We start from the raw sequence: 25,932 nt of genomic DNA, 5'->3' as shown, positions 1-25,932 counted from the left end.
ATAAATTTTATTGAGAAGTTTCAAGGATGTGTTATTTGCAAAATATATCAATTTGACTCCATATAATTGTGAATATTAAAGAACGTATTTACCCAGGATCTTCTGATATTAATTTTGAAATGTAATAACTTTGATACAACTCCACCTAAAGAACATCATAAGAGATTCTTTATTCAATAGAAAGAACGAGTGAAGTTTATTGCAACCCACCCTCATAAGACCATCCCCTGCCACCTGCTTCTGTTCTAATACAGAAAAGGCCTATTGTTCTTTTAATAACATATTGACTTTTATTGGATAATATTGCAAATAGCAAGTGGGCATCTAGTAGGCGGCAAGTAGTAAGAATTCCAAAAATTTTCTGTAGAATCTGATTTTTTGTGCTATTTCTCCTATTTTTAGGGTGCTGAATACGAATCTGCTTGTTGCCAAATTTATAAATGCTGTCTTCGACCGTTGCCATGGCAACCGATTAATTTCTCAAAAATAACATGTATTCCCATGTAAATGGTAGATAAACATGATATAAATTAGCCAAGAGATTGAATTCAAGGTTCTGATTAAATACAAATTAAATGTAGAAATATTTAAGATCATCAAAATAGTTCCAATTAGCCCGTTGCCATGGTAACGGCTCATTTTTCCTCCAGAAAAGTAAAAAAAAATATTTAAAGTTGTATAATCTGTTTTTTGTTTCATTTTCCCTGCGATTAGGGTGTTAAACATAGGGAGTGATTTTGCTAAATGTATAAATACACTCTCATTTTGATAAAATCATGTAGAGTCACGTTTTTATCCTTTCATTTCCACTAAGTTTAGGTTTCTAAAAATTAATATGGTTGTTGGTAATTGTGTAAGCACCATCTCAGACCATTGCCATGGCAACCAAATACCAACTTATTTGGTAAAAAATAACCTGTTGAAAAAGGTAATGGTGGGATGTACAGTAAAAACGAACTAATCTACATGCGAAAGGCTTGACCCATTAATTTAATTTTTAAAGCAAAATTACGGTAAGTATTCTGCATTAATTAATTAGAATGATAAAATTGATATTTCCTTGGCAACGCTTGATTTTATAAATAAATATCAATGATGCAAATTGCCTATTGTCATGGTAACGGCTCCATTTACACCAGAAAATAACAAATTTTAATAAAAATATGTCCGATTATTCTTTCATTTCCGCCAAAGTATACATGTAGGTTGCTAGACATTGATATGCTTGTTGCTGTTGCTTTGATAGTGGTTAATCAATTTAATTTTATATGATAAATATCAATGTTGCAAATTGCCTGATGTCATGGTAAACATCACTCGCAAAGTTCCCTCCTGCAGACTTTTCAACCTGAAGAAAGTAAACTGTGAGCAGTTTTCCATAGATCTGGATACATATCTTCAGAACCCGCATACATTCGTAATTCCGAAGCTTCGTAATTCCGAAGGTTCGGTTATTCCGAAGGTTCGTATTTCCGAAGGTTCTTAATTCCGAAGGTTCGTAATTCCGAAGGTTCGTCAATCCGAAAACGAAATAAGGTTCGTAATTCCGAAGGTTCGTTAATCCGAAAACGAAATAAGGTTCGTAATTCCGAAGGTTCGTTAATCCGAAAACAAAATAAGGTTCGTAATTCCGAAGGTTCGTTAATCCGAAAACGAAATAAGGTTCGTAATTCCGAAGGTTCGTTAATCCGAAAACGAAATAAGGTTCGTTAATCCGAAAACGAAATAAGGTTCGTTAATCCGAAAACGAAATAAGGTTCGTTAATCCGAAAATTAAATAAGGTTCGTATTTCCGAAAATGAAAATAATTCATTTTGGTAACAAAAACGATGTTGTCATTACAAGATTACACGATATTATGCAATGATAGTAATAACGATCGATGATACATGCGTGTGTTGGGGCCAAAGCATGTATTTCATTAAGAATATAGGCGCCCTGATCAAGCATAGGCTAATTTCGATTATATCTGAGCAATTGCTGCCTATAAGCAAATTGTTTAATTAAAGATGCAGGGGATCAAGTGTGTTGGAAGCGTGCGAGCAACCTCTAGATAATAGGATTTGTATTAGAGGGGATATCATTTTGAATAACAGCTTCTGCTGGTAATAAAAATAAAAATAATACTAATAATGATCCTTGTGAGATGTTGAAAGCGAATCGCAAGCTCAAACTAGTAGACATTTCATGTAACAAGACGTGAAGTGAGCATTCGGAGCATTTTTTGTAATCGTGAGAAAGATGTGTATTTTTCTAAAGAATTAATGCGAGGGCGAGCTGTAGTTTGTTTATATACTGACCTGGGGCCCGTTGTATGAAACTTTTTACCTGAGAAAACTCAGGTTGTTTTTACAGGAGTTTTTGCCCTGTGCTAAAGTCAGTAGCGGAAATCAGACTAACCTTAGTTTTCATTTTTTACCAGAGTTTTCTCGGGTAAAAAGTTTTATGCAACAGGCTTCAGAAAGTAATCTTTTTAGGACTGCATTTAGTGACTCATGAATAGAATATATAAATATATATCTTACGAACTAAATAATGAGAGCGCGAACCGCAAGCTTAAAATTTGTGATATTCCAACCTGAAAACTGGACATTTCATACTTCTTTTTTGTAACCAGGAATAGAATGAGTTCCTCAATAAACAATACTTGATGCGAGCGAGAAACGTGAGCCAAATTTTTCCGATTTTCCAACCTGAAAACTGGACATTCTAAGCATTCTTGTAAAAAAAATAATAATAGCTGGGAGAATAGTTTTCAGAACTGAAGTGGCTTCCCTGGGTAAATAATATCTATATCAATATTATCATTCTAGGCCCACATGAAATTTCCAAAAGTTTGAGCACGTGATTCGCTCGCAACATCTCACAAGGATGCCCTTTTAACAGTAATTGACCAAAAAGGTGAATTTTACATCTTCAGATTTGACTTTTTCCCCCAAACCGCTTGCTCTCTACGCTCGCAGAAATGAAACGTAAATATATAACTTTAGTGATCACTTAAAAAATTGTGCTCAATTTAGTTACTACAAAACACACAACCTCTTTACACAGATGATAATCTAATGGTGAAAATATCCGTTTGCACCAAATTGCCCCTATTGGCCCCTTTTTTTGCTTTGCCCCCCCAAAAAAAAATACGTTCCGCCGCCATTGGTTAAAACACGCATCGTCTTCATGGCTAACTGCAAAAAGTTCTTAAAATGTCCCCTTTAGATCAGGTCGGGAGGGAGGCAGGGGGCATCAAAAATGAAATAAAAAACATGGGAATTAATATTTTCCAAAATGGGAAAGTTTCTTTTTCAAAAATAAATATGCCGTTTTTCATGTTTTTTCGAAATAAAATACTCTTTTTAAAGTATACAAGTTAAGTTAAGTTTTCAGGCTGGAATATTGAAAATTTTCAGCTTGCGCTTCGCACTATCATTCGATTGGTGAAATATGCATCCTAAAAAGGTCACTAAATGCTTTCTTTAACAGGTTCCTTTTCTGGTCAGTATGTTTAAGCTCGCGTTTTGCGCTCGTGTTAATTCTTTAGTTAGATGCACATCTTTTTAATGACAGCAGAAATCTGCTCGGATTTTTAAAAACTAATTTTCATTTTTTATTGAAATAACCTAAAGTTTTAGCTTGTGATTCACGCTCGCAACACCTCAAATGCAATTTTAAGAATAATTGACCACAAAAAACGTTATACAACTTCACCTTTGAATTTGTTTTACCAAGCCGCTCGCTCATTATACTCTCTCCCGAAAAATAAAGCCTAAATATACATTTTGCCATAATAAGAAGTCACTTCAAAAAAGTTTTTCTCTACTTAATCACTATCAAACACACAATGACTTCAAGCAGATGATAATCTTAAGGTGAAAATATCACCAAAGTGCCCATTTTGACGTATGAGTTTCATTTTTTGGCTTCACCCCCAACGAAAATTCGTTCGGCCGCCCTTGCCTTCCCATCATAATAATTGAACGGCAAAAGTGTCCCCCGCCCCCCTCCCCTCTGCCTCTGCTTTCCCGGTTTTCATTTTTCGGATTAACGAACCTTATTTTGTTTTCGGATTAACGAACCTTATTTTGTTTTCGGATTAACGAACCTTATTTCGTTTTCGGATTAACGAACCTTCGGAAAAACGAACCTTATTTCGTTTTCGGATTAACGAACCTTCGGAAAAACAAACCTTATTTCGTTTTCGGATCAACGAACCTTCGGAACAACGAACCTTTTTTCGTTTTCGGATTAACGAACCTTCGGAACAACGAACCTTATTTCGTTTTCGGATTAACGAACCTTCGGAACAACGAACCTTATTTCGTTTTCGGATTATCGAACCTTCGGAATAACGAATCGTCGGAATTACGCCACAAATGTTCGGATTAACGAACCCCTTTTCGTTTTCGGATTAACGAACATCGAGGTATAGGCAATTTACGTGTTTCAGAATTACGAAGCTTCGGAATTACGAAGTGTAACCTTCAGAACCTCCCTGCACTCCCTACTCATTACGACACATTTTTAGAGCTGCTGAAGAAATCATCAAGGAAGAATATTCCACAAGAATGCCATACAAGCTATACCCGGTACTCAGGGCCAGCAGAAACACCAGATTCGAATCCTTGGGAATGATCGACTGTACAAAGTCCCAATCTACATGTAGGTCCCAAGTTACCGCCGGCCAAGTGGCCAGCCAGCTCCTAGTGAACAGCCAAGGTAACCCGCGAAGTTCCAACCTCAAAGGTTGGGAATAGCCTGCCAAGAGTCATCTGGATTCACAAGAACTTTCAGCATGAACGACTTGCGCAATGCTATAAAAGCAATGAAGATCAGCAAGGCAGCTGGATTGGACGATGTCCTCGATCTGTGAACAGATGAAACATCTTGGACCTGTTGCACTCCATCGGCGGCTTGACATGCTAAACTACTGTTTTGAGTGAAAGCACAATGCCAAACTTATGGAGGAAATCAAGGGTAGTTGCCTTACTCAAGCCAGGCAAAACACCAGCCAGTCCAAAGAGCTACAGGCCAATATCTCTGCTTTGTCATACAAGATCTTTGAAAGGCTCCTACTCCACCACATTGCTCCCTTGGTGGATGAGCTCCTCATTCCAGAACAAGCAGAATTTAGGCCTGGAAAGTCTGGTACTAGTTAACTGCTGAATCTGACACAGTACATTGAAGATTGCTTCGAGGAAGGGTTGATAAAAAGAGCAGCCTTTGTTGACAACATTGAAGCTTATGACACAATCATTGAATACTCACAAGGAAAGTCTTTGAGATGACAAAGGACCTTAGCCTGACACAGACGATTCAGAACATGCTCTCAAATCAACGGTTTTCTGAATCTCAGTGGTTCCAGTAGCATGGCTGACACACAAAAGGTTTCCCACAAGGAAGCATACTCTTTATCATCTACACAAATGACCAACCAATCCACCAAATAATGAGAGCTACCTGTCCGCTGATGACATTTGCATTGCTTCACACAAACAGTCCTTTGAAGAGATGAAAAAGCAATCAGCGATGCTCAGGTAGGCCTGATTCCTTACTACGTTGCGAATCATCTCTGGGCAAATCCAGAGAAAACTCAACTCAGTGCTTTCTACCTAAAAAAACAGAGATGCAGATCAGTAACTAAGGGTCAGATGGTATAGAAAATGGTTGGAACACACCAGTAAGCCAATCTACCTTGACGTCACCCTAGACAGTTCCCTTACCTACAAAGAACATGTTGCCAAGACAAAGGCTAAAGTTGGAGCAAGGAACAGCATCCTGAAGAAGCTTTCCAACACAAAATGGGAACAGGTGCAAAACCATCCGTGCGACAGCTCCTGCTCTTTGCTACTTGACTGCTGAGTACGCAGTCCTCATTCGTTTTAGGTCATCACATGCTGCCACGATTGATACAGCCCTGAATGCTGCTTGCAGAGCAATTACTGGCTGCGACAAAAACAAGAGCAGATGATCTCTAGCTACAGTGTGGTATTGCCCATCCACACATCAGAAGAGAGGTATCAGCACAGGTGGAAAAAACAAGTAAGAAGATAACCATCTTCATCCACTCTTTTAAGTATGAACCTGCCAAAAAACAGACTCAAATCAAGATGTAGCTTCCTTCACTTGACTAAATCCCTTGATGGCTCTGCTCATAATCAAAGGGTCACCCTATTGTCCAACCACCTACAGTCTGTGGTCAACGCTCAATCTCTCCAATGGACCTAGCGAATCGCTTCCCAGGTTCAAGTGAGGAATGTGTAGTGTATAGATTTTTTTTGACCATTTGTGCTCCAATAAATTTTATAACGAAAAAAATAGCCAGTATGCCAATTTTTCTAAGGGTTTGTGAAATTTGGGAGAATTCAGCTAGAGACAATTTTGAGAATATTTTTGGCAATTTGACCTAGAAATCTGACAAAAATAATGATTTAGGGGTAAAGTTTTTTAAGAACTTGACATGCAACATCTATTTGCTGAATTGAATTACCCCCAACTTCTAACTCCAAGGTGGCTGCCAATTTAAGGGTCACAAATTCCATTTTGATAGAGAGTTGTTCAAAATATTTATTTGGGGGTTTTAGAGTCAAGAAATCAAAATTGGGGCCCTGTTGTACAAAGAGTTGCGATTGATCTGATCAATCACAACTATGCAAAGCCAGCAAAATCAGCATATCAAATGTATGTTTGTTCAAAAAGATTTCTAGATATGAATGTATATCTGTAAAGTTATTAATTTCTTAACAATTTTGTGTGATTTCCTTTGTTTACAAAGGACATTGTGCAAATTTTTCATAGAAAAAATTATGACACTGATGAATTTCCATAGAGTTACGATTGATCGGATCAATCGTAACTCTTTGTACAACAGGGCCCATTTACATTTGACACACTGACCTTGCCTTTAAAACGAATGGCGGTCGGTAGTAATTAAAAATGGGTGATGGGTTTGAATATGGCGTTCCTCAGGGTTTTGTACTGGGACCTATACTTTTTTCTCTGTATTTATTACCACTTGGGGACACTTTGAGGCAGAATAATGTTGAATTTGATTTCTTTAGTTCCCAAATCTCCAACTAGTTTTCACAATGCTATTGTATTCAGGAAATTAATGTATCAATGATAAGAAATAAAGTTAAGCCTGCTCTTGAATGAACAAAAAGTCCTAGACATATTCCTGCCCATGTTCATTTGTTAATTGGTAATTCTGAACCTGCTGAATCTGTTAGAATTCTAGGTGTTGAACTTAATTCGTCATTAACGAGTAAGCAAGTAAATTCGCTTTGTAAAACCCAAAACTCCCATTTATACAAACATGGAGCTACCATGATACAATGGTCGGAAAGATATTGACGGATGATGCTTGCCATCATGCTGTTCAATCACTGGTGTTCAGGCGCCTAGATATAGTCAAAACATCACATTCAGAATCGAGCAGTCGGTACCATTACAACAGCCAGAAAGTATGATCATGTTTCCTTTGTTCAAAGAGCTTCACTTGCTACTGGTCAAAAACAGAATCATAGAAAAAATGCTTTGTTTACTTGTCGATTAATAACTTGACACCACAATACATTTCATGCTGGGTTTTTCCATACCCTTCTATCCCCAACTTGGGTAAACAGTGCACAAGTTTCACTGGTCCCAGTATTCAAAATCAGTTCATGTCCTTCTGTACAATTATTTTTTGAATTTTATATACAACACCCACTTTATATATTATAAGCACTTGAAGAGTAGAATTATTCATTTTTATAATAATAAATGAAATAATATAGCCTAGGATTTGTATAGTGCTCCTATATTACCCTGGCTAAGCTAGTCTACCGCATCTGGTGCGCACAACTTCCTTGAAGTACCCATTCACCTCACCTGAGTTGCACTTGCAGTACAATATGGATAATTTTCTTGCTTTTAAAAGGAAAACACACCCCGGCTGGGAATCGAACCGATGTCCCTCAGATTGAAAGAAAGAGGCTTAACCACTAGACCACGACGCCCCCACAATGTTAAGCTATATTGGAAAGTGATTTGAGCATGTTTACATGAAGAACTTGAGCAATGTTAATATGTATGTATTTATGTTAAAGGACAAGTCCACCCCAACACAAAATTAAGTTTAATAAAAAGAGAAAAATCCAACAAACACAACACTAAAAATATCATCAAAATCGGATGTAAAACATAAAAGTTATATTTTATATTATTTTCGCTTAAGTTCACAATAAACACATACTGGCATTTTCTGGTCGGTATGCAAATGAGAAGTCTGATGATGTCATCCACTCAACTCACTATGTCTTTTGCATTTTATTATGTGAAATATGATTTTTTTTTCCTATTTTCTCCTCATTCTCATGTCTAATACAAAGTTTTATTCCTCCATGAACACATGTAATTAGCATTAATACTATATGGTTCAGTCAAGTTGGCCCTTATTGTCAAATCTGTATAAAATGAAATAATGTATATTAAAACAATAAAAAACAAAAGAAATAGTGAGAGACATCATCGACTGTCTCATTTGCGTATTACTGAGTTGTGCATATCACTGTTATGTGAAAAATAAGCAAAATTTAAAATGCCACAACTTTCTTCTTTTACATGAAATTTTCAGCGTTATGCTAGTATGATTTTTCTTTATTTATTCAAATCAACATTTATCGGGGTTGGACTTGGCCTTTAATAGAAAGCTGTTAAAGATACTAATTATAACTTTAAAGTTTATTTGGCAAATTGACATAATCCTGGCCTTCTATTAGATACAACTGACCTTTTGAGGATACAAGGTAAATTCTTCCATGTGTTAATGTAGACTCAATGTGGGACTTTCATGAAAAACCCATTCATTTAATAATAGAATCCTGAGGGTTTTTTTTTTACCTCAAAAGACCCTCAACCTTCACCTTGTGACATGATATATAATTAACTTGAAAATTAATAAACCTGTAAAGTTTTTGATGTTGATACCACAGTACAGTCAAAGTTCATTGACCAGAACTTTAACCTGAAACTCGTGCACAATGATCAGTGATAGTTGAATACCAATATGCACTCTCAAAGTTTTGCCTTATCAGAAGCTTGATGAGATTCAATGATGATAATACAACATGGCCAAATCTTGGCGATCGTAAAAGACCTACGACCTTGATCATATGACCTGAAACTTGAACTTTATGATTAATGATAGTGATTATGTCGATTGGACTTTATTATAAATTGAAAATGGCCCGAGGGAGTATTTTTACATTAACAAGCATATGGATGTTGAGCACCCTAACATTAGGAAAAATGAAAGGAAAATCAGGAGTTTTTATCAACTTTGTGTTTTTTTGAGAAAAATCAGCTGTTACCATGGCAATGGGGGGGGGGTTGCAACATTCATATTTATATTAAATGCAAGTTTTACCAAGGCAACAGTAATTATTTTCTTTCAAATGAACTCATGCAGACCACTTACCGTATGTTTTGTTCAATATTAAACGAATGGTTCAAAATTTACGTAAGTAGATTGTGATTTTTATGGTATTTTCCATTATTATCTCCCCCATGTTATTCGGTTGCCATGGCAATGGCTTAAGATGGTATTTATACATTTAGCAACAAGCATATATAGATATAGCATCTTGTAATTAGAGGAAATGAAATAAAATTCAGATTCTGTAATATTTTATATCAAATGTATACTTTTCTGAGAAAAATAAGCTGTTACCATGGCAACGGCCAATTTGCAATATTCCTATTTATCTTTTAATTCAAACATTGTCAAGGCAACATCAATTCATATCATTCCAATAAACTCCTGCAGAATACTTACTGTAGTTTTTGTTCTTAAATGAGTGGGAAAAACCAAATGCATGTAGATTAGGTCGCTTTTATTGTATTTCTCGCCATTATCTTTTTTACCATGATATTACGTTTTTTTGACCAAATAAGGTATTATTTGGTTGCCATGGCAATGTAATGAGAGTGTATTTATACATTTAGCAAAAATCACTCCTATGTTTAACACCGTAAACGCATGGAAAATGAAACAAAAAAAAAACAGATTCTACAACTATAAATCAAATTTTTTACTTTTCTGGAGGAAATAAGAGCCGTTACCATGGCAACGGGCCAGTTGGAACTATTTTGATGATCTTAAATATTTCTGAATTTCATTTGTATTTAATTGGAACCTTGATTTCAATGTATTTGCTAATTTTTTATCATGTTTATCTACCATTTACAGGGGTATACATGCTATTTTTGAGAAATTAATCCGTTGCCATGGCAACGGTCAAAGACGGCATTTATAAATTTGGCAACAAGCAGATTCATGTTCAGCACCCTCAAAATAGGGGAAATAGCACAAAAAATCAGATTCTACAGAAAATTTTTGGTAACCTTTAATATTATGACGAGGAGCTGTGTACTAATCAAACAAAAACAGGCATTCTCAAAAAATGATAAATACATTTGCCATTTTTTTTCAAACATTTCAAAATTCACTTTTCCTTATTTTACTTCCACAAAAGCCAAGATGACTATTAATGTCAACAGACAGGCCAACAAACAAGGTGCCTTCCTACTGTAGAATTTATTTGACCTTTAACGGCATTTTTATACCTCCAGTTTGGGGGAGGATTTCATCTGAAATTAGCTGGATTCTGTCCAAAATCATGGTCGATATCTGTTGCATTTACATTGGATGCAGAAAGAGTTTACTTTTTCTCACAATAAAAAAATTACATTTTGATTAATATCCTTCCCTGGAATGTAAATTTTCAATAATTTCATTCATACTGCAGCACAGCTCTTCAATTGGGGTGCTAGTCACATTGCCCTTTGCTTTTTGTGCAATCACAAGTAGAGTGACAATATTGCACACATGTACATGTAGGCCTATTTAAACTTGCTCACTATTCATACATGTATGGAAAGTTCTATTGGCTATAAATTGTATTTCTTGAGCAAGAAAGTTTGATATGGTGTTGGAGGGAATCAACTTTATTGAAATTTTTGCAGTGAATCTCAAAGCTTGGCCTTATGACTGATCACATGACATGCTCCTGTGCTTTACATGTAGGTGATAGGTCAGGCATGCACACTACCTCCTACCCACTCCAAACACATGAAGCAAAAGCAACCTCCTAAAATCTGAACTGGGCCCTGTTTCACAAAGAGTTATGATTGGTCCAATCACTCATAACTCTGAAATCCATCAGTGTGTTCCTTTTTCTACAGGAAATTTGCAAAATGTCCTTTGTAAACAAAGGAGAACACACCAAAATGTCAAGTAATCAATGAATTTATGGATATACACTTCATAACTAGAATTCTTTTTTAACCAACATGCATTTCATATGTTGACTTTGCTGGCTTTCCATAGTTGCGATCGATCGATCGATCAATCATAACTAAAAATTGGCCCCAGGTTTTGAGCTCTTCAATGTTACAGTTGCAAATCAAATGCTCTCTGAAAACGTGGTGTGAACCATGACATAACAAATCCAGTACAATGTAAATTATTCCCCCTCTGCATGATTCATGTCTCAAATCTGGTTCCTTTCCAAATTCCATTCGGAATGAGGTGACTATGTTACTTTCTTTGTAGTTTCCAATGAGAGTTCCACAAGCAATATTGTATTGGGGAAACCGTTCTCCAACATGGTCGCTGCCACCCAAATTTTGCCTTTGGACCGATGTTGGTTGATTTGAATACACATGGTTGAACTTGCTTGTCAAATGATCAGACTTGCTGCTTTTACCCATGTATGACTTGTGAACATTTAATGGTAGACATGCTAATTTCAGCCTTTCGGCCGTGTAACATGTGTTGTTTTTATGTGAAATAAGCCATGATTGAATTGAACAGAATTTAGATCAACATGAATGAGATGGAAAAAAAATGCTGTGGCTTTGTGCAACAGATTTATTAGGTTTATCTTCATGTGTTTAAATAAACCAGAAACATAAATATGTTGCAAAAAAGGCCTACATGTAGGTTTGTCATGAATGTTCTAAAAGCTTTGTTTGCTTTCATTCCAAAACCAAACTATCATGCTAGAGGGATTGGAAACATGATATGACTGTTAATCATGCAAACACCGACATATCCCCAGGCAAAAAAACTAATGGAAACAAAAATGACTTTTTTTCCATTCATTATGTGCTGTACATCTGCCACAGGCTGATACAATGTAGATCTAATCAAACTTTGTTTCATTCATACATGTACACGCGTGGACAGTGAGCAACGTAATATAACTCCACTCATAATTAATGTTTCGGTTATCAGGTGTTATTTCAAGGAAAACCACATCCTAGCACTTGCTTCTCCATTTCTCATCATCGCTAATTTTTTTTGCCATCCATTCAAATAATTGTTCTGCATTTTCCAGCTATTCCAATCTACAAGTACGGAAGTTACGGTAACCCATTGCCAGCTGGAGACAGGTTTTTTCCCCCTGAACAAATTTTTAATATGAGAAACACATACAGAATTTACTAGTTAACAGGTTAACACATTGCCTTCGGGTACCAGGGTCCCCTGCTAACAAAGATTTGGGAATGATCCAATCGATCGCAACAATGGACGGCCAGAAATGTCAACGTCTATTATGCATGTTTGTTCAAAATATTTTACTAGCTATGACGTATATTATTGAAAATTCACTGTGCTTCTCTTTGTTTACAAAAAAAAATTGTCCATATTGTGCATGTGGAGCGTTGTGGCCCAGTGGATTAGTCTCCGGACTCTGAAACAGAGGGTCGTGGGTTCGAATCCCAACCATGGCGTAATTTCCTTCAGCAAGAATTAATCCACAATGTGCTGCACTCAACCCAGGTGAGGTAAATGGGTACCTGGTAGGAATTTATTCCTTGAAACGCAGCACGCGTAACAGCTGCACTGCTAAAGCCAGGGTGATTATGCTGCATATACTGTAGAGCGCTTAGAGACTTCTGACAAAGTAATTGCTCTTTAAGCGCTATATACGCAAGTAAATTATTATTATTATATTTCCCTTGGAAAAAATAATGACACTGATGGATTAAAGACATGGCCCAGGTCATGCCTGTACAAATCTATGGGAAATGCATGTATAGTCAGTGGGTCAAGTTGTTGGGGGTCGACCCACAGCCCCTTCCTCTTCAATCCTATCGGTCAAAGGGGATATGTTGTCAACATAATGATCAAATTGCCCCTCTCCATCTTGTTTATTAATGGTCTTATCGTACCCCCCAACCTCCACCAAAAAATAATAAAAAATATGTAGGCCTACTACCCCCATGATTCCTCCATTCCATTCCAGTCTTTAGGCGGTGCTGCACCAGCCCAAGTTTGCTCAATCTCGAGATTTTAGCCCGATCGGCCCTCTTCGCGATTAATCTCGAGATTCAAGAAGCCCCCTCTCCACCTTCGCAAGAAGAGCGATTCCTGCTCCGCAAGCGAGGCATCGATGCATTATGGTCTGACACTGTGCATAAATAATCCTGAGTGCGTCTGCACCTCCGAATTATCGAGATAAAAATAGCGCACTATTTTGCAAATAATCCCAAGTTGACTTGGGATTGCAATCTCGAGATTACAAATTACATTACAAATAATTTCGAGATTGTTCAGAACTGGATAATTTGCCGGATCAGAAAAAGCGTGCTAATTTTAAAACTTGGGCTGGTGCAGACCACTGTTTTGTGCCCCAAACGTCCAAGTCACGCTTGAGTGCACAACCTGTTTTCCTCCTAGTCCTAGTATTTAAGTAAAATACGCTCAAAAGATTAAAAATACTTTTCAGCAACTGGGGCATGGGCCTACACATCTGCAGGCTCTTCAAATATGGGTCCTTGAGCCAAGCCTGTTTTAAACTAACACCAAATGCAATCTCTGTATCAGGCCTTTAGTCTTTCTTCTGCACACTTCAGACAGACAAAGTTTCACGTTGCAAACTACGATTCCCCCCAAGCCAGTATAGTCGGCTGTGCAAACCCTTCAAAAAGTTAAGGGTCTGAACGTGCAGCCTACGGTTAGTTTGCTATGTGCTAGTCTTTGCATGAAAACCCACTTGTTGATCACCAGTTTCAATCAGGGTCTGTGCCTGCAGACTAAAGCTAGTATTCCTTCCAACCGTTCAACCACGCTGACATTTTGGTACCCCCGCCATCTACGAACTTGGCCGCCACATGGAGAAATATTGTCCTATGTCGTGTCATTGACATTTGCAAGCGATATGAATCATGTGTACATTTCATGTCAGGAGAAGAAAACTAAGATGAGATGTATCCATGACTGTTATATGACACTACTACGGGAGGGAAGAGAGAAAAGGAGGGTGGGTAGCGTGTGTACTTGTCTGAATGCATGTAAGGGTCATTCACATTGGTAGAAATTTTTTTTCACATTATCCATAAGTACATGTATGCAGATCAGGGCCTCAACTTACAGAGAGTTACAATTTATCCAATCAATCGTAACTCTATGGAAATACATCAGCGTCATATTTTTTTCTATGTACAGGAAAAATGCAAAACATCCTTGGTAAACAAAGGAGAACACACTGAACTGTCAAGAAATAAATGAAGTCATATACCCCTTTCATAAACCCCATTAAAATGAATTAGGCGGCTAATAGCAGCATAATTTGGTCGTAAAATTGGAGGAGGACAAGAGTTATCCGCATTACTCTGATGCTGCTATTATCCGCATAATAGCAGCATCGGGACAAGATTTTGAGTTTATGAACGCATTTCCAAATAATGCGGATAATTGCCATGGTGCGGTCACAAGGTCACCCTTTTCCAACACAACCGCATCGGAGGGGGCGTGTCCAGTTGTCATGGCGATTATCCGCCTTTTTCAGGACGGGCGCTCGTAAAAATAATGCGGCTTATTTTCGGAGTTTATGAACGCAATTTTTATTGAATTATCCGCATTACTCTTAGGCGGCTAATTGGAGGATAGGTTTATGAAAAGGGTAATAGATATTCAATCACATCTAGAAAAAAATTTGAGCAAACATGCATTCTATATGTTGACTTTGCTGGCTTTCCATAAGTGCGATGGATCGGATCAATCGCAAGTCTCTGTAAGACAGGGCCCCTGATCATACAAGTAGATGTACTACAATTCATATTTGTGTGAATGGAATGTTTATGCAATCTGTAGCTGCAATGGACATGATTGTTGAATTTAACAAAAATTGAGAAAAAAATCAAATTCTTTTTCAATAAGCATATTTTATGTGTACTACTACTAGTACATATGCAGGAAATCTGTGATTTAATATTTTGTCCTTCTTACTTTAACACTCTTCACAATAAACAAAAGTGACCTGCCTTGGACTCTGTTAGATAAATGGAATGACCTATTTAATCCTGAACTGAAAAAGGTGGAGGGAAGTTTCCTCTGATAGCAGAACCTCAGTTCACATCTGGAGAGGGAAATTTATCTTCCTACGCACTGCAAGGGCATTTAAAATGCACCGGTCGGCTAATGTTTCAAATGTGAACAGCAACATGACACCAGTGTGAAACGGACCCCTGACACACAGCATAACTTTGTGTAGAATGCTAACGACTCTGTAGGTAGGGTATGCTAATTAGTATCTGGTAGCTAAAATGGGTCTGTGCCATTTGCATACATTGCAGAGCTAACATGGGAATGGTGGAAAGACAACAGGTGTAGGTCACTAGTCTCAGTGACCACACACAACCTTTGATCAATCCCGATACAGGATAAAAAGACATAAATCTCGCTTGTAAACATTCACTGTATTCTGTATAAAGATGTGTAGACGTTGGTCATTATAGCTTCTCAAAATACACTAATAGACAAAACAATGTAATATCGGCTGAATTATAAATGTAGGTTTGCAGACTAAAAACTGTTTAGGAGAAATTTGCAGTCGGGAAACAAAGACTACATCACTCAATGTGTTACATAAAGCGAGTCTAAATCTTGCATGTGTGCAGGGCTCCAGTTTGTGGACTTGCAAAAGCAGTCTGAATTTTAAGCCTACCACCAGCAACCAAAATGAGTGTAGTTTTTAATCCACAAGGCTTGTCCCAAGTCCCTTTAGTTGGTTTTAAGTGTCGACAAGGGGTTTGTGCCCGTAGACTCTAGAGTGGGTGGAAATAACACTGTATTATCATAGATAGCCTTGCCCATAGTTTTTAACTAGCTTTCTGTGCACACCAATTGTTCACAACTTTAAGGAAAGTGTTCTGAATGCAAAGCCTAAATTCCCTGCCAATGACTTGTGCACAGGAATGGAAACAGCAGGGGGGGGTTGTTTTATTTCATTTGGCAACAAGTCAATTTGACTATTTTCGCCATCATAAATATATTATTCACATTTAATTTCTTTAAAGGACAAGTCCACCCCAACAAAAACTTGATTTGAATAAAAAGAGAAAAATTCAAAAAGCATAACACTGAAAATTTCATCAAAATCGGATGTAAAATAAGAAAGTTATGGCAGTTTAAAGTTTCGCTTCTTTTCATAAAACAGTTATATGCAAATGAGGAACTGATGACATCACTCACTCACTATTTCTTTTGTATTTTATTATATGAAATATTTTTATTTTCTTATCATTGTCATGTGAAATGAAGTTTAATTCCTCACTGAACACGTTGAATTCCATTATTTTAACATTTTGTGCTTTAGGCAAGGAAGTCCTAATTGTCAAATTCGTAAAAAATGAAATATTGTATAATTCAAACAATAAACAACAAGAAATAGTGAGTGACATCATCGACTCTCTCATTTGGAGGTAACTGGCTCGTTCATTTAACTATTTTGTTGAAAATAAGCTAAACTTTGAAATGTCATAACTTTCTTATTTTACATCTGATTTTGATGAAATTTTCAGCATTGTGCTTGTCTGATTTTTCTCTATTGATTCAAATCAATATTTTTCTGAGGTAGACTTGACCTTTAAAAAAATATATATAAAGTAAAATTCAAAAATTCAAATATCAATATCTTTCGTCTCATTTTTTCTACTCTTTTCTTTTCCATTTCTTTCTTTTTGTTAGTTTACATTTTGTTTTGTTTTAGTTAGGGAATCATTTAATTTGGGCTAGTCTTGTGTAAAGACCCACATGTTGGTAAGTTCGAATTAGGGTCTGTGCATGAAGACTAGATATCAGTGTATGCAGATCTTATATAGCTATTGATTTTTATCACCTTTGCTTCCACTGACGTACAGAAGTGGTTATCTGTTACGATCAACCACCTGATGAATAATTTAGTAATTTCTATCACAAATCTGCAGCCCTTTTCCAAAGATAGCGATCATTGTTTACCTGTACAAGTCTGGGAATGAATATATGTATCATGTTTACCCTGTATATATGCATACAAATACTTGCCATCAAAGTTGTATAAAATATCACGTCTGTGCCATTGCATAGATCTTTCCGCCCTTTTTTTTCTTTATTATCTATTTTTTCTTATTTCTTCTTTTTATTATTATATATGTTTTTTCCCTAATGATGTTATGATCACTTGTAAATATTTTAATTATGTTTAATTTGTTATTTTTGTTTATTTTTGGTTAGTGTTGACCCAATAAAACATAAATACAAAAAAAAACCTTTATAAGCTAAAAAAAAGTCTGGGAATGAAACTCTACATAAACTAATACCAGATTCACCTCCGTGATATCCAAAATATCTGAACAATTTTCATCAAATCTGAATATATGTTCTTATTATTTCAGAGCTCTTTTCTGGGTAGTGGATCTGAATACCAATGGCGTAACAATCTCAGATGAGATGAAACAAAACTGAATGAGATTTACCAGTGTTTGTACGGATTCATGTAAGTTAAAAAAAAGGTATGTGTACCAAATCAATAGAAGAAAATGGGTAATGACAAGAGGGGTCTGTCTATACTCACTTTATAGGAACAGTGATTTTCAACGATCGCAGAAACCGGACGGAATTCAGGTATAAAACAAACTCTTGAAACGAAAAGTGGCTTTTTAAATAGAAAATCACGGAGATCATATCTTGCCTCAAACTTTGGTAGGAATTGAGTAAATTCAAACAAAAATATTTCTTTGTGACTTATTACCTTTAATCTCCAAAGAGGAAAATTGGATTCCATATCTCTCTTGAAGAATCTTGTAGTCTTGGTCGCAGCACTCAATAGATTCTCAGCAGGCAAACCTTGGGTCTGAGAAATATACCGGATCTAGAAAATGAAATTTAAAAAAAATGAAAAGAGTACACATTAATTTCATTTTACTCATCACATTGGCAACAGTCATTAATTTCACATTCAATTATCATACTATAAGAAAAACAAATATATCGGACAAAATGTAAACTTAAGAGCAGAATTGTAATGAAAGGTTGCTCATTCGAATTATGTATGATACAGCTATGGTTGATTAAAGAAGATGCCAATTAAACACGTAGTGATTTTGATCTTCCATTGCGCGCTAATTTAGAAGTTAAAATATAAACAAGTGGAATGCCTCTGGCCGTCTCACCTGCATCACGCGGTTCAATATAGCAGCAGTGCTGACTTTGAATACTACTCTAACTCGCACAAGATGTTCAGTGATACATGGTTACTCTTATGTCCACTTTTTATGAACTAGACCAATAAACTTACAGAGATTCACCAAAAAACCCCAACATGGCCAAAGTTCATTGACCTTACATGACCTTTGACCTTGATCATGTGACCTGAAACTCAAACAGGATATTCAGTGATACTTGATTACTCTTATGTACAAGTTTCATGAATCAGATCCATAAACTTTCAAAGTTATGATTGTAATTCAACAGATACACCCAATTCGGCCAAAGTTCATTGACCTTTGACCTTGGTCATGTGACCTGAAACGTGCACAGGATGTTCAGTGATACTTGATTACTCTAATGTCCAAGTTTAATGAACTAGACCAATAAACTATCAAAGTTATGATGGTAATTCAACAGATACCCCTGATTCGGCCAAAGTTCATTGACCCTAAATGACCTTTGACCTTAATCATGAGACCTGAAACTTGCACAAAATTTTCAGTGATGCTTGATTACTATTATGTCCAAGTTTCATGAATCAGATCCATAAACTTTCAAAGTTATGATGGGAATTCAACAGATATCCCCAATTCGGCCAAAGTTCATTGACCCTAAATGACCTTTGACCTTGGTCATGTGACGTGAAACTCATGCAGGATGTTCAGTGATACTTGATTAACCTTATGTCCAAGTTTCATGAACTAGGTTCATATATTTTCTAAGTTATGATGACATTTCAAAAACTTAACCACAGGTTAAGATTTCGATGTTGATTCCTCCAACATGGTCTAAGTTCATTGACCCTAAATGACCTTTGACCTTGGTCATGTGACATGAAACTCTAATAGGATGTTCAGTAATACTTGATTAACCTTATGGCCAAGTTTCATGAACTAGGTCCATATACTTTCTAAGTTATGATGTCATTTCAAAAACTTAACCTCAGGTTAAGATTTGATGTTGACGCCGCCGCCGCCGTCGGAAAAGCGGCGCCTATAGTCTCACTTTGCTTCGCAGGTGAGACAAAAACTACATATTATGATTGCCATACTTTATTTTCAAGAATGTGAGTTAGTCAACTCTTGCAAAATTACCAACTTTTTTGTAGAATTTTAATGAAAATGGCAAGGAAAACCTGAAATCACACCAATGTGAGCTTCCCAATATATTTCAAGGATTGACATTTTAATCATCTTTATTTCATTCTTTTTCATACTGCATCAGCAGCATACTTCATTCTTTCTTTCAAACAGATCTTGAAATTTAGTAATTCATTCTCCCTTCAAAATGGCAAAAAATGCTACAATATCCAAGCATAGACCCAAAAACAAATCATGGTCCCCAAAATATAAATGCAATTCAAATTGACAACAAACATTTCCCTCTTTCTTCAACGATATCTTTATCACTTTAAACCTCATGTTTTCTTGCAGAAAACAGTTCTCCGAGGCTGAACCCCGCATGACCTTTGGTGTAATACCAACTACAAAATGACCACTTCCAAAACGACAACTCAGAAAGGTCATCGTATTACAAAGTCCCGTTGGTTCTATAATTGCGTCTTCCTTTTCCCCCAATCAGACACTCCTGTTGTGTCACACAAAATGAGAGGCCGTGTCGTGACAAATATCAACCGCTCGGGCAGGGAATGTGAGCGAGATATCATTTCTACATCTCGCGTTTGGAGTCCTAAAATAAATCTCCCCCATCCTCTGTCGCCCCCTGTGAGCCTATGCTATTCTAAGATATACATGTAGCCTGGTGTGGGCCCACATATTCATGTTCATGTTCTTTTTATGAACAAACCAGTCAGCAAGCCATGAACTTGTTTCCTACGAACCAGAAGTCAAAGCTCGTACACCCTCCCCCATAAGTTGTGTAATGTGCTATTACTGGATGGAAGCGGTCCCACACATTAAGATTGGTGTGGGCCTTATCATTCTACATGTAAACTAAGCTTTTCTCCTGATACTTAACAAGAAATGCCCACCAACACAACTTGCTCCAGTTAAATCTACATGTATTGAGAAGAAAACTCAACATTATCGACAACCCAAAAATAAACTACAATCTTGCTCACTTTTCATTTGCAATGAACTAAAACATTCATAAATAAAGCTGTCACACCATTTAACCACATGACTGTCAACATCCCCCACACAGTGGATCCCAAATATAACCCCAAATCCTATTTGCACGACTTCTAATCTTAGCTGGAATGGGCTTCATCATGACTCTAGTCCCACACAGGCACATCGGTGTTTGTTTCCCCCTTATATCATCGCACACTTTCTAAAAATAAGCTGCCCCTTCCCCCATCGAGCCCCCAGGGGCAACATTCTGAGTTCCTGCATTCTGCGAACGGTCCCACACAATCATTTTCGCGTCATCTCTATAAATGTTAGTGCCATAAGCCCCTTATGCCTGTAGAGTCGATATTCCTGTGTACGACAAAGGATTGGGGTCAAGGATTTGAGTGATAGGAGGTTCCTTTCTCTTTGAAAATTATTTTTAAACTTGAAAGTTCATCCTTCCTTCCTTTTAAAGATGCCCCCCCCCCAAAAAAAAAGAGACCTATGCAAGTTCTTTATTCATACGCTGTAGGGATTTCGAACAGCAACATAATATACATGATGATTTGTGTAGGTCAATCAATAACAAATATGATTTTAATATCAAAGAACTATGTCCACAACATTCAAGGCAACACTTCTCATAGCTTCCTCACTGTAAAAACACTGTTTGAAATTCTAAGCATGTTGTTTAAGCCTGTCACTCTAACAACTATTATTTAATCATTTTTAACAAGTTGTTTAAAAAAAATAAATCATTACAAAAAAAAGTTTTAAGAACTTGTGGTTTAAGTGACAGGCTTAAGCAATGTGTTCCCACTTCCACTGCAGTACCTCTTGACCACATCCTACTTTTGAAATACAGATTATTAGAAGAAAAAAATTATGAAACAAAAAAAGCAAGTTCTGATTGTAAATGATACTAGGGAAAACAATCAACTTCAAATTTGGTGGAGGGATTTTTCAAAAAAATATTGGTTTGAATTTTCAGAGATTTTATCATTTTTTTAGAGAGAGAAGTCATTAAAAAGGTTCTAGCAAGAGAGTCCATCTTATTCAAAGTTGATCTTGTGGGATTTCTATATTCGAAGATTCATGCCGCTACTTCTAAAATTCATACTTCTGAAGAGTCCCCAATTTATTGCAATAAAGCCACACTTATCATGAAGAGTACAGATTCTCTAGTCTATACAAATTCATAAAATTTATATAAATCTCCTATAAATCCCCTATCCATCTATTAAAGCGTATACGACTCTTTGCATATAAACATTGGTGTTTATGTCACTTATATTTGCCTTTACTTGGAAGCTTTCCACTAGGGCAAACACAGTTCACCACTATTCCAAGGTGTGTTTATATGTGTACATATATCCATACATTATATATATATATATATATATATATATACCTAGTGATTAATATGACAAGAGTCATTATACTTCCCCAAGTCCCTTCAGGTTGTTATTTCCTGACTTGTGTACATTTCTGGGGTGCAGGGCGCCTATGGCTCCACGCGCTACGACTCGAATCAGATTACGTTATTACATTACAACGCAAATCCAGGTGGGGGAGGCCGAGTTCCCGACTATTCCGTGAAAGTCATTAAAGACTTCCTTTTGGTAAGAGAGTTACTGGTACGGCAACGTGAAAGTAGCTCGGCCCATGTTGGGTTGATACGTCTGCTATTGGTTAAATTTACCTTGCTGTTTTTTTTTTCCAATAGCATGAACAATGTACATGCAAATGTGTAGTCCAAACAATGGTATAGAATGAAATATACACTGCCAGTTTTGGCTGTCATTAACGCACACAATCCAAGTATTGAGCAAACGATAACAATAAGCAGAACACAACCTCCGATATACCTCTCTATTATTAAGCTTTTATCTACATGTTCACGTTCATGCCATCTCATAATCATTTTCAGAGCAAATTAAACACAAATTGGCTGATTTTGTACCAAAAAAGGAAATGTTCTTGTCAACAATATTTTGCAAAGGAATCCAGCAAATACACAAATTGCATAAATTTGAAAATTAAAAAAAAAATTTATATTGACAACATGTTACAGAAGAAAAAAAAATAACAAATTTGTAATGACAATATTTATCAGAGGAAATAGGAAGTTAATGATGTCAATTTGAAACAAATGTTGAAGTTTGCCAATAGCAATTTGCAGGGGGTGGGGGAATAAATCAATGTTTGCAATTTGAAACAAAAATTCCCCATTATCAATATTTTGCATGAGAAAAATAAATCAGTCTTGCCAATTTGAAGCTACCATCAAAGTTTTCTATTAGCAACATTAGGAGTAAATAGAAATTGCCAATTTGAAAAAAGACAAAATTTTCCATTAAAATCATATTGCAGTAAAAAATAACATTAAAATCACAATGTATATACTTCGTGAACAAATGTTGCCAATTTGAAGTTAATAATCTTTTACCTGATCGTACTCCGAGGCTCCGGGATAGAGCGGCCAACCAAGGAAGAGCTCGGCAACCACACATCCAAGGGACCACATATCGATGGCTTCACAGAATGGCAGTCCTAGGATAATTTCCGGAGCCCTGAGACAAACCATAACAGGAACGGGAAAGAGAGAAAAAAACAAAAGGGGAAAAGGCATGATCAGCATTGTATTACTTTCCGGTTTTATACCATATTTGGAAGATATTGATGATACTACAACATGTACATGGTCTGTGTGAATTACTTTCCCTTCAAACCAAAGCAAACACGAACCTGTTGAATTCATCCTTCCATTGGGAATGAGTTCGGACCTGCAAACTGTAGAGGGGTACACCTGTCCACTAGGACTAAGGACTGGTTTCATATTGAGTTTACAAAAGCATGTATGACACCGTTCTCATACTTTCTAAAACTGGTTTATACACTTTACTGGAAAACCGGTACCGGAAACCATTTTGGAAGATCACGTTGCTAGCATTCCCATTTGATTACCTGAAAGTGGTTTTCAAAGCCACTTCACGAAAGCGGTCTTGTTGCTATGGGAACACTCTCAGTGGGGTGACATGTTTCATGCGACATTTGAAACCGCAGCGTAGGTATTCCACATACAGTGTGTGGAGTACCACTCTCGAAATGTGCAAAGATCGCTTCCCAAAGAACGTTGTGTCCTTACGCTATAACCAGTTTAACGAGGCGAAGGGATCTTCAAAACTACATCGTGAGGTGGTGTTCTGAATCTGGTTGGAAAATTGCTTCCAAGGCCATTTCAACTGTTCTCATTACACGTTAAACTAGTTTCCACAAAACTAGTTTCCAGTATTAGTTTTTAGAATGGTGGTGAGAACAGAGTCTCTGGTAACTTTGCCATTACCCTAGAAACTAAAAAAAGAACCAGACAATCCCCATTCACTGCTATGATAAAGCTTGTACAGTGTAGCAGATTAAGGCAGCAGGTTTAAAAAGTAGCCCCCCCCAAAAAAAAAAAAATCTGAATTCAGGTTTATCTTAATAGACAATGGTCTTTAATTCTGTGCAAAAATTATGGACAGCCAAAAAATGTTTATATTGTATATTTCTTATTCTTATCAGTTTGTTTCCTTTCATAATAAGGAGAAATTCCCAGACAATAAAGAACAATTTGGATGTGATATCAGTTTAATAAATTGGATGTGTAACATTAATAGGAATTTATGTTCCAATTGGCTCCCCATAATTACACCAAAGCTTTTATAAACCATGGCTTAATTCAAACCAGAGTTCAGAATACGGTCAGATGAGCTCTGTTACCATAAAGTTACCACAAATTACTTGGGCCCCCGAGTTTGGAATGGCGCGAATGTCCGAAACGTACTTTGTAATCAACATCTTTTAATACATATGATGGTGAATACATCCTATACACTGATTTACCCCTTAGCTCTTATCGGTTGATCTGTGAACCAGAGCAGATGGCCGACATGAGCTTTTCTTTCTCACCAATTGATAGGACGGTGATTGGACACCTAGGGTTATTACGTCTCTATTCCCATGCACCTAACCAATATATCACCTTGGAATGACATCACCTAGCGGGGCCATCGAATTCCAGACACTATTGGTCACCTAGTCATGGTCATACAGGAGAAGCGGAGGATGGCATCTCTCTAGGGGCCCTTTCACACAAGAGATGGTTTCAGACCACCTAAAGTTTGTCAGCTCCAGGTATTTTCTGATTGGGAAATTTACCCCGATCACAGAATACCAGGTATTATTGGCAATGTGAGAGCTAATTACGTGTGATGTCCCCGAAAGTACAGTACTAAATAGTAGGTACTTGTCAAAATTACAAGAACTTTTAGCCCAGCGTGTAGTTAGGCGCGGGCGCCAAGGGGTGGCTGCTGAGCTAGTGATTTTTAATCTCGCGCCTGGCCTGCTTATCAGACCATACTGCGCATGCTTGCAACCTCAGGAACTTACCCCGAAGGATAGGTTTCGGGGTGGTGTAAATGCAGTAATGATTAATGGGTACTTTTTTGCCTAAAAAAGTTCTCATAATTTAATGGGGATTCTTATGATCGAGGCGGTAACATGTTTGAAACCACCTAAGGACAGTTTTCAAGATCGACAACATGGTGGTGGTCCTGGTGGAGCCATTGTCCTTGTCTTAATACCAAGTTAAAATGTTCATGGGAAGTAATGCTACCCCCCCCCCTTAATGAATAACATGTAGTTCAAACTCCAAATTAGACTCGGCTTTTTACCTGAAAATCCATAACGAGTCCAAAAGAAAACACCAACTACAACAGATAATTCCTTCCTATTGGCAAAACTTGCAGGTCTATCAAAGAAATATCATTTGGTGCAAACTGGCATCAGCAAAAATTTTAGTCATACATGTAGATCTATGTTCCAAGCTGTAAAGTCTAAAGAAATAAAAAGTCTGACCATTCAACAATCCAAATACCCTGTCATCACTTCCCAAACAAATCATCCTAAAGTTTTTAAGGTTTTTACTTCATGGATACGTCATTTAAATTTTAAACCATGATAGTACATGCAGGCCTTCATATACAGTACATGTATGATACAAATGCAATCAGCATTAAAAGCCCTATATATATACAAATTTTCCAGTGTGTGAGTTGGGGGCAGATAATCGCCAATCTCCTATCTTTATCGGACTGCTTCTGACTGGGAATGCTACATGGGACAAACTGACTTTGGAATGCTAGGTTGGTTTATGAGGAGAGGGCACGACAGGTATTTTCTTTTCAATTTTTCCCTCACCTTTCTCTGCAGTACAGTATACCATACACATAGGCGGATCCAGGGGGGGGCCCGAGGGGCCCGGGCCCCCCCTATTGGCTGAGCAAAAAAAGAAAAAAAAGGAAAAAG

The 25,932-nt window shown here is 36.9% G+C and overlaps 1 protein-coding gene across 2 annotated transcripts in view; it reads right to left on the bottom strand.

Moving 5' to 3' along the window:
- The window catches only part of LOC121421021 (homeodomain-interacting protein kinase 2-like), a 100,488-nt gene that overhangs the window by 28,763 nt on the left and 45,793 nt on the right, over nt 1-25,932 (bottom strand). For both annotated transcript variants that reach the window (XM_041615606.1, XM_041615607.1), the window contains exons 3-4: nt 23,033-23,156; nt 18,054-18,173 (exon numbers count right to left, since the gene is read on the bottom strand). In XM_041615606.1, the coding sequence (XP_041471540.1) occupies nt 18,054-18,173; nt 23,033-23,156 (244 nt within the window). The remainder of the gene's footprint in view (nt 1-18,053; nt 18,174-23,032; nt 23,157-25,932) is intronic.

The sequence above is a fragment of the Lytechinus variegatus genome, chromosome 9 (assembly GCF_018143015.1).
Source record: "Lytechinus variegatus isolate NC3 chromosome 9, Lvar_3.0, whole genome shotgun sequence".
Lineage (NCBI taxonomy): Eukaryota > Metazoa > Echinodermata > Echinoidea > Temnopleuroida > Toxopneustidae > Lytechinus > Lytechinus variegatus.
The sequence above is the reverse complement of the archived record's forward strand: the minus strand, read 5'-3'. Positions and strand labels throughout refer to the sequence as shown.